This window comes from Anopheles aquasalis, chromosome 2, assembly GCF_943734665.1.
Source record: "Anopheles aquasalis chromosome 2, idAnoAquaMG_Q_19, whole genome shotgun sequence".
Taxonomy (NCBI): Eukaryota; Metazoa; Arthropoda; class Insecta; order Diptera; family Culicidae; genus Anopheles; species Anopheles aquasalis.
This window is the reverse complement of record NC_064877.1, coordinates 5,077,739-5,087,500: the sequence shown is the minus strand read 5'-3', so window position 1 is coordinate 5,087,500 and position 9,762 is coordinate 5,077,739. Positions and strand designations below refer to the sequence as shown.

Here is a 9,762-nt window from a genome sequence, read left to right as displayed (position 1 = left end):
CGTTCACTCACAGGTATGGTTTCCGTGGGGCCCTGGGGTATTGGATGTTTAGCAATAGAATGGTCAGCGCCGCATATATGAGCTTCCGCTTTGCGATCAAACTCGAACAATCGACCTCTAGCTAATGCATAAACCACCATTATCTTTGCGACAGGATGTGGTGGACAATAACGGGCAATTTCGGGAATATTCTGCCGATCGACTGGTCGAAAACGTACGCACGTCAGCTGCACGTACCGGCGCTGAACCTTGGCATGCGTAAACCTGGCTCACCGGACGATGATCTGCTGCAGGATCTCAGCTCGGAGGATGAAGCAGTTGCGAGCGATCTGGATATGCATGCGCTCATACTGAACGGTCTGCATGCGGACGATCCCATCAAGACGGCCGACGAGGTCATCAAGGAGATCGACGATATTATGGACGAAACTGGCTCCGAGGATGGGCAGCTGGAGAATGAAGTTATTGAAAAGGCAAAGGAAGTGCTTGGTTCCCCGCTCTACGAAGAAAGTAAGGATGACATACGGTCGCCGCACGAACGTACGTGACTTACCTTTCCATTTGTTTCCTTTTCCTTTCCCAGAACTACGATGCCTGTCGATTACGCAGCTGAACGAACTGTACATGGAGATGGAGGTACTGATTCGTGAGTTTTCCGAAACGCTGATCTCCGAGCTGGCACTGCGTGATGAGCTGGAGTACGAGAAGGAGCTCAAGAACACGTTCATCTCGCTGCTGCTTGCAGTCCAGAACCGCCGCCGTCAGTACCACGTCGAGAAGAAGAAGGGAAAAGCAGGTGGCAAAGCTTCAGCAAACATTCAGAACAGTTCCGGTATGTATTGGGGTAACCGGTGGCAGTTGAATGTCGTTCTTAACAAGTTCTTTTCCTATTAAATTCCTTCCAGGCATGGACCCCAAGTATCTCACCACAGTCATTCCCTATCAACTGAACAGCACACCCGACAACCAAACGCTGCAAGTGCTGATAAAGAGTAAGTAGAAAGAGAATTCAGAAGAGTTGAACGGAGAGATCATTTAATGTCTCGCTACCACTTGCTTTCTCCCTTGCAGTTCTGAAAGCCATCAATGAAGACAGCCCAACTGTTCCGACGCTGTTGACGGACTACATTCTGAAGGTGCTGTGTCCGACGTAAGAGCCCAGAATCTCATTTCCTCCGGCACCATAACGCAGCAGTGTGGCTTGCGGTCGACCGGAGGAGTTTCGGTCCATTCGGCTTCACAATGCTCCCATGACATTCGATGGTGATCGACGGAGGTGACTCGGTACGGACGTGTGTCGTCGGTTTGTATAGGTAATTTTGAGCTCTACTCTCAGCCACGGTAGGTGAGCGCTAGAGTGCGAGTGCTAAAACGTACGGATTAATACAAGCGCAAAAGATATTTTACATTAGACAAAAGAAGGAAAAAAAACCCGATAAATTCCGCGGAGGAACTCGGCGGACCTACTACCTATGCTGCTATACCGCTGGCTATGCAATGCCACTGCTTAGAGTGTTCTAGTGTTAAGTGTATATCGTTTCGTTATTGCTCCTAAAACGCTCGTCTCCGTTCGGATTGTTCATCCATCGGGCGGCATCTTCATTTGCACTAGACGACGGCTCGTGCATGATTATTATTTATTTCTGAATGTTTCCTTTTAGTCTATCGAAATCCAATCGCCACTCGATCCGCCATGCCCGTCCTGACGAAATGCTAGAAAATGTTGAATCTACGCGATGATGTTGCCATTGCGTGTGGCAAATGATTCGAGTTTTCTAATCCATCTCCTCCAACGCAATTCCAAAGATGTATAGAGAAGAAGAATATTGCCGCGTTCGCGGAAAGCTGCTGGTGTGTTTTTAGCCCGCTCCTCAAATAGCGATCATTCGTCGACCGTTGGTGGAATGGATTATGCTTTCCGACAAGATGAACATTCCATCTCGATGACGACGACGGCCACGGGCCTGGCTGAAGTTGATTATGTCGATATTTATATAGATTTATATACTATATTCTTTCTGGTCCGTGCAGAATTCATGCGAGTGAACGGTATTGCCATCAGAGTACAGAGACTGAGGGAAGAAAGGGTTTGACACCGCGCGTGTCTCGTTTTCACTTCGTATTGCACTAGTCAATACCCATAACTTCTCAACGTACAGCGATCGACAGATGATATATGGCGGTGACGATGATGAAGGAGGAAAAATGAGTTCGAGTTATATAGTTCCTTTACAAGTTTCTTTTTGTGTGGTGCAATGATGTGAAGATTTTTTTTAAATTTTTACTTGATTTGAGCAATATTAGAGATTAGTAGATACCAGTGCGCGCGCAAACAAACGCCCAGCAAGCCGCTAACGGCAGCTGCGAACATCCCCTTCAAACACACGCAAAAGATCGATCGAACAAAAATTGGCTCGGCAAAACTTAGTATTGCATTGTGGAGCGGAAGTAATAACAGAAGCACTAAGCTGTTAACTATTCACTATGATGATCGCCTTCTTCGGGACCGTTTAGCGATCGATGATGAAGTCAAAGAATGTGCCGCGCAGAGGGACACATGCATGTGCACAGGTGCGAATGCCATATAATTTTGAGTTAGAATATTGTTTGTGTTTAGAGACAACACAAGTTATATAAATACGCTTCGAAAACCGTTTTCGCACTCTCCTAGCTTCGAGAATTGTGTAGTATCTCCTTAAACACGTAAAAGCAAACAACTTGAATAAATGAATACATTTAATGATCCCCATATAAATGCCGTGTTTCTACGTGAATAAGTACGATAAAGGGGGAATGTAGAACGGAGTCTACTGACCGCCTCCCGTGGTGTGGAGAATACAAGAAACAGAATCCCAAATCAAAGGGAAATGATGTGCAGGCTCCACTTGCGATGGTTCCGGTTCCGTGTTGAGGAAAGGAGACATAGGAGAAAGGTTATTTATATATATACAACAAATGAAATATGTGTATCAAACATGGTTTAGTCAGTAAGAGCCAAAACAGAGACCTAGCAAAGGTATTGTAATGGATGCGTGCACCATCTATTGCCGGTTAACCACTTCATTTTATGGCATGACGACACTGCTGTTCTAGTGTTGTAAGAGCTTTCCTTTTCCGTTTTGCTGCCAACTTTTTGCGCCCTTTACTGTAGCGTAGTAGAAAGAAGACAAAAAAGATTTAGCGGATTCGCCAGGGCACGTTCTGGTGGCATTAGTTTGTCTCCGAAGCACACACAGTGTAGCTCCGTTTCCGGGTACATGGTTGTATATTTTGTCCTCGCACCTCCGAGGGATCAAAGTGTTTCATCTCCTCAGCTTGATTTCACAACCACACCTGGTCAAGGATCAACCTTTTCAAGCATTAAGAGAGATACCGACCGTCTACCGTCAATAATACCAAAAAAATAATAACTTTTTCCACGTCCTATTCGAACACCTCAATTTTGTTAACACTGATATAAAGCTTCTGGAAGGCATTTACACACCAAGCGAAACAACAATATCCTATATCGCAGCAAGGACCTAGAGCAATAGTTAAATGAATTTTCTCGAATCACAAATCAATACTCTACAAAAAAGAACCAGAGCAGGGGCGAACTTCAAAATCCAGCAGCAACGCTAGAACGGTTAAACCCAGATGCATATTTATGCGTACAGATAGAAATGTGATTGAGGATCAAGCGCAATAGTGACTCGAGATGATGATGATGAGGTAAACGAGTAAAACCGGGGCACAACTTTTCATCGCAAAACTGGCCATGCTGCACGAGGGTACACAAGCATGTGCATGTGTAGCAAATCTAAAATTGAGAATGAGCTGCAACACACACCCAGAATCTCACACATTTATTGGGCAAATAAAAGTGCTTCGAATATTAACTACAAACATTAATCTCTTTATTCGTCGGCAATCTATTCCTCAACGGTCGTGTCGGACACCGTTTGAACGGAAATTAGCATAACTCACAGCATGCATGCTGTCTGTTGGCTGTCAACCGCACCGGTCCCGTTTACAGCGTCGGTCAATTTTCCCCCCAAAACCGTCGTTCTGTCAATTTGAATATTTCCTTAGCACCACAGCAGGCTTGGCGCTGAGTTTGCCGTGTGCGCGATCTGAAAAGCTATAGCTACAGATACATCTGTTTGCCTGGGCATAACGAAGCGATTTTTCAGCCCAACTTGTAGCCGTGCTAAAGGGATGCGAACCGTATCGTGTATTTGTAAAGTTTTATAGTTGCCGAACCTTGAAAATCACAATGTCTAGTGTTTCGATGATCGTCGAGCAGCAGCTTGCCAAGCTGTACTTTGTACTGCCCGCGGGTGAAATGGCGGATGAAAATGCGTCCGAAGACATGCAAATGGCGTACACGGTAAGCATCAGCGACACGGCCGCACAGGTAGTCGTTTAACGCTTTCCTTTGTCCACCCTCTTGCCCCCGTAGACCGCACGCGAGCACCACGACAACGATCAGCTGCAGGAATGGATCAGCGAAGGGGACTGCCTAAAGCTGAACGAGACCCAAATGACCAAGAGGCACGTGTTTGTGTTTGAAAAGTTCTCCGGGCCGGCCTTCGAACGGCAGTCGAAGGCGCAGTCGACCGTCATCGGACCCCGGTGTTTGATCCGCTGTTTCATGGGCAACGAAACGATACCGCTCGGGAAGCACCCGGTGTTTACGACGGCCATGCGCAACCTGATCGTGTGCAGTTCGGGACTGAAAACGAAGGAAAAGGCCCACATAAGCCAGCTCGTGTTTTACATGGGTGGCTACTATATGGACGTGCTAAACGGGAGCTGTACCCATCTCGTGGCATCGACGGTCAAATCGGTCAAGTACGAGGAGGCGGCCAAGATCAAGCTACCGATTCTGCACCCGGACTGGGTGCAAGAGGTATGGGACGAAAGCCAGAAGCGCGAGGTGAACGCAACTGATGAGCCCTTCATGACGCGCCATCGATTGCCGGTGTTCTATTCGCTTACCGTCACCTCCACCGGATTGCCGCTGACCCGGAAGAACGAGATCAAATCGCTGATCGAAGAGAACGGTGGCAACTACATCGGGGCATTCAAATCGGAAATCACCGACATACTGATCCTAGAGCGGTCCGGTCAGGGTACGGCCAAATTTCAGGCGGCAGTACGCAGCAAGAAGGAATGCCTTACGCCGGAATGGATCGAGGATAGTGTGAGCGCGGGATTCGCGCTGCCAATTCGTGGGTACGAGGTGAAAACCATTAAAGCCTCAACCCCCACGAAAGACGATCCCCATGCAGGCGCCATCGCAACCGCCACCGCTGGAGCTTCTGCCAGCCGTGCACGCAGTTCTGACTTCAATCCGGACTGCACGGAACTGTCGGAGATATCGCACGCCAACTTTTCCGGTCGCAATCTAACGATCAACGAGAGCGTCATGTCGAGTGCAGGAGGGAAGGACGACAATGTGGTGAAATCGCAGCAAAAGGCACGTCCGGTCGCTAATGCATATCGCGAGGTGTTGGTTCGCATGACCGTGCAGCAGGCCAAAAAGGCGGGCCCCCTACTGGACGGCTGTAGCGTGTACCTGAGTGGCTTCACGGGCGACGAGAAGGAGAAGCTGAACAAAATCCTCAATGCTCTCGGTGCCGTACGCTACGATGAGCATTCGGGCGCCGTTAGCCATGTGATTGTCGGAGAGCAGCTCTCTTCGGAGATGAGGCAACTGCGCGATTCCTCGGCCCATCTGGTGACGCTCGATTGGCTCGCGAAATCGATCGAACAGAAACAGCTGGAACCGGAAGAGGGCACCGAGTACGCGTTCCGCCCGTCCGGTAAGTCCGGTATCGTGGCACGCGTCCCGGAACCACCGTCACCTTCAAGCAAGCAAAATCTGGAACGCCTCAACAGTGACGTCTTCAAGCGGCCCAAGATTCCCAAATTTCGACTGGACGATGGTACACCAACGACCACCGCGAGTACGCAAGATGATGGCCCTGGCACTCCCCAGGAATCGGTGCCACCTGCACCAGTGGCCAGCGCCGAACAGCAGTCCATCATGATGCAGTATCTGGAGGCTAACAAGGCTGAACAGCTACCACCGGCCGCCAGCCAGAAGGATTCGATCATCGGCATCCCGGTTCCCGTGGCTTCATCGACGGCCCTAAGCAGCGGAAGCCAGTACTACGACTCGGAGCTAGAATCGAATGCATGCCCGGATTTTATGCTGGGTCGAACACTGTTCGTCTTTGGCTTCCCGGAGGAGGACGCGGTGCGTATCGTGTCCGATCTGAGACAGTGCGGTGGTACGATCGTTGATGAGAACTACCACGATGAGGTGGACTTTATCGTCCTGCCGACGTCCTGCATCGGGACGGTCGACTTTACGATCCGTGGCAGGCAAACGGTTAACTGTATCTGGCTTGAAACGTCCATCCAGGAGGGACAGTGTCAACCGATGGAGTACTACTACGAGCCGATCATCTACGGTGAAGACGATCCGCGCCCCCTCGAGGGGGAAACGCTGGTGATCAGCTCGTACTCCGGTGCGGAACGATCGTTTCTCATCCAGCTCGGTAGCATACTGGGGGCCTGCGTACAGGAGCGACTCGTCCGTAAGGCGGCCCCACTATTGCTTTGTAAAGAGGCAAACGGTGCCAAATACAACGCGGCCATTCAGTGGAGCCTGACCGTCGTGTCGGCCGAATGGTTACGGGAATGTATCCGCCAGAAGCGAAGAGTGGCCGAGAATCCATTTCTCGTGGGTGATTCGGTTGCTTCGTCGAAGAACGTACCGGATGATGCCGGTGGTACCGGCTGCCTACCTACCACGTCCACTGATGAGCTGGATCTGGATACGATGCGTGCAGAGATCGTACCTCCAGATCGGGCCGATATTACCACTCCAACGTTGGGCTCTCGAGCGCGCTTTCCATCGAAAACGTCTCTGATGATCACAACAACCGGGGAGCGCGATCTGGACACGTTGCGCGCAGAGGCCATTCCCGTACCGGACCGTACCGGGTTTACCACTCCGAATGCACGGGGCTCTCGAATGCACGTCTCATCGAATGACAATCTTGCGATCAGTGGGGCAGGACAGTTTCAGTACATTACGGAGAAGAAGAAGAAAGACCAATCCGGCTTTCGGTACGCGTTCAACAGTCTCTCCACACCGGAACTGCGGAAATTGTCGCCCGCGGAGTGGAAAGTGTACTCGAAGGAGTGTGATCAGTACGGGGAGATGATCGCAGCAGCGCGTGCCAATTGCGATAATTCGACCGACGCCGGCTGCCGTACCCCTGCCTTGCGGGTGGATTCCCCGGTTACAGGAGCCGGCAGCTCCCCATCGTGCAGCAGCGCTCAGGGAACACCGGTAATGGCCGCCGGTGAGTACGAGGCACTGAGCGTAACGCAGCGGGTGCAAGAGTTCGAAACTCCTGTCCGGGGTGTGCTCTACCGTGCGCTGAAGGAAGCGGAAGAGGATGACCGCAAGGTAACGCCCCGGACACGGCGTATGCAGGAGCTGCTGGCGACACCGGCTGCCGGTGGAACGGGTTCCAATGCCGGTCACATCCGCACACCGACCTTACCCGATTGCATGACGAAACCGGTCACACCCTACGGCTATCGGCCGGATGCGAGCCCCGAGAATCATGCCTATCACAAGCGCAAACTACAATACTGGGACAGGTTCTACAAGGGTAAACGAGGACAGGAGGGAGGCGAAGAAGGTGCAGCGGCGACGGAAGGCGGAACACCATCACAACAGAACCGACGCCTCAGCACACCGCTAAGTGAATTCAAGCGACGATTTTACCGCAACAACCTCGGGGAAGAGTACGTCAACCAAATTGAGTCACGGTACAACACGCAGTATCAAGGGCAGAAGGAACAGAACCCTACGAAGCAGCCGATGGTGGATAATCCGGAGGATGAAATAGCGGCGACACAGGCTTCACCACGACCGAAAGCAGCCACTGCTGTTCCAGTACAATCTCGCAACGTTGGTCAGGAACAAGAATCGTCGGTGTCGGTACCGGTGTCTGATAGGCAAGAGACGCCTAAAGGTGCCAATGTGAGTGCGGAAAAGCGGTCCAGAAGGGCAATGGAGCAGGAGGAGGAGGAGGAGGAGGAGGAGCAGGAGGAGAACCAGCAACCGGTGGTTGTGGCTGAGGTGGATGAGAACGTGCGCAAGTTTTGCGATTTCATCTCGGCCACCCGCGATTCGGCCAAAAAGAAGCCCAAATACCATGCAGATACTGAGGAAGCGGCAGGTGTACCGGTGTACACCGAGGTAGAGACCTACGATTCCGGTAGGTATTTTGATTCTGAATAGGTCGGGTTGTTGACCTGCATTTGCGTTCGATGCTACTGCTATTCTAATCTGTTTTTTTTTCAGAACTTCCGGGTGTTGGTGGTGTCGTTTGGCGTGATCGTGGCTCCGAGAATGTTCCGCCCGTGGAGGAAGAAGTACCTTCGTCGCACGCGGCTGAAACCAGTCGCGAGGATAGCAACGACTCTCGACGCGAAAGTGTCATGTCAGCACACGATGCACCGAAACGTATGGTGTACCGCGGAACACCGTTGTTTGCCATTTCCGGAGTGTCCGACGAAATGCGGGTACAGCTGGTGCAGCACATCCAACAGTTGAATGGCCAAGTGGCCGATATGACTCGCTACGATCCGTCCTGTACGCACGTGATCAGCAACCGACCGAATCGGGGCGAGAAGACACTGTCCGCCATCGCGGCCGGCAAGTGGGTACTGTCTACGAAATACATCGAGGATAGCTTGCAGGCCGGGTTCTTTTTGGATGTAAGTCTCGATGGGCTTGTTATTCGTTGTGGCATAGGAGAGCAATAATAATGAACGATTGCGCTTTACAGGAGGAATCCTACGAATGGGGCAATCCGAAGGCGGTTGCCAACCTAACACAGCTCGACTTGGCCAGTGACAAGGAAACCGCGACGGCATCGTACACCTGGCGCAAACGGATTGCCACCGATGGTGGAAAGCGTGATGGTGCATTTACCGGATTCCGTGTGCTGTTGGTGCCTGCGGGTAAGGCTACGCTGGTGCGGTTGCTGCAATCGGGCGGAGGTCACGTGCTGGACTGCGAGCCTCCGTTCATCGACTCGGAAGAGGCAATGACGGCCACGCATTGTTTCGTCGATCGCAAAGCGACTCTGTCGAACGAAGATCAGCAGGTGCTGGGTGAGGCCGGCGTTTCCGTGCTCTCCATCATGTATCTGAATGCGTACCTAACGTCCACAAAGCTCCCCGCCGAGAACGAGTTCCGCCTGTCCGCATAAGTCATGTTCTGCCTCTTATAAAAGAAAACGATATTATTAAGGAATCGTTATCGTCATTACAATTCCAAGTGCCAAGCTCTCAAAATAAATCCAATCAAATTTATGGTGCCTCCAACAGTTACACGTAAGATGAGCGCTACGGTGTTCATTGTTAATTGATACCAACTTAGTCTGAAGAATCTATTCCCCTTAATGAGTCTGCACAGAATGACATAGCTGTACTAAAACAGACTCATTTACAGGACGAGTACTCACACACAGCCCTTAGGACGTGTCCAGAAATGACGAATATTGTTGTGTGCCAGAGTGAATGTTCAGGAATTCGTACACATACAATATGCACGCACAGTTCATGGAAAGAGATTAGCGTTTATATGAGATTAATACTTTGGAATGAGATAAAGTGTTTTTTTTCGTTTGCGTTACATTATCATTCTGCATCTAAATTACCTTATCTTCTCTATCATTATTGGAA

General features: G+C 50.7%; 2 protein-coding genes across 2 annotated transcripts in view; both read left to right on the top strand.

Moving 5' to 3' along the window:
- LOC126569183 (fasciculation and elongation protein zeta-2) overlaps positions 1 to 3,505 on the top strand; it is a 5,916-nt gene extending 2,411 nt beyond the window's left edge. Inside the window, exons 2-5 of the mRNA XM_050226106.1 lie at positions 155 to 510; positions 584 to 832; positions 906 to 992; positions 1,072 to 3,505. Of these exons, the coding sequence (XP_050082063.1) occupies positions 155 to 510; positions 584 to 832; positions 906 to 992; positions 1,072 to 1,154 (775 nt within the window). The 3' untranslated portion in view covers positions 1,155 to 3,505. The remainder of the gene's footprint in view (positions 1 to 154; positions 511 to 583; positions 833 to 905; positions 993 to 1,071) is intronic.
- A 589-nt stretch (positions 3,506 to 4,094) lies between these two features.
- On the top strand, positions 4,095 to 9,398 carry LOC126581152 (DNA topoisomerase 2-binding protein 1-A). The gene is made up of 4 exons (XM_050244630.1): positions 4,095 to 4,369; positions 4,442 to 8,288; positions 8,375 to 8,790; positions 8,862 to 9,398. The coding sequence occupies exons 1-4, from the start codon at positions 4,256 to 4,258 to the stop codon at positions 9,285 to 9,287; spliced, it is 4,803 nt and encodes a 1,600-aa protein (XP_050100587.1). The 5' UTR covers positions 4,095 to 4,255; the 3' UTR covers positions 9,288 to 9,398.
- Positions 9,399 to 9,762: the final 364 nt, after the last annotated feature.

Coding starts and splice junctions, on each gene's coding strand:
- LOC126581152 (XM_050244630.1), top strand. CDS start 4,256: ATGTCTAGTGTTTCGATGATCGTCGAGCAGCAGCTTGCCAAGCTGTAC. Junction 4,370..4,441: donor ACATGCAAATGGCGTACACG/GTAAGCATCAGC, acceptor TTGCCCCCGTAG/ACCGCACGCGAGCACCACGA. Junction 8,289..8,374: donor GGTAGAGACCTACGATTCCG/GTAGGTATTTTG, acceptor TTTTTTTTTCAG/AACTTCCGGGTGTTGGTGGT.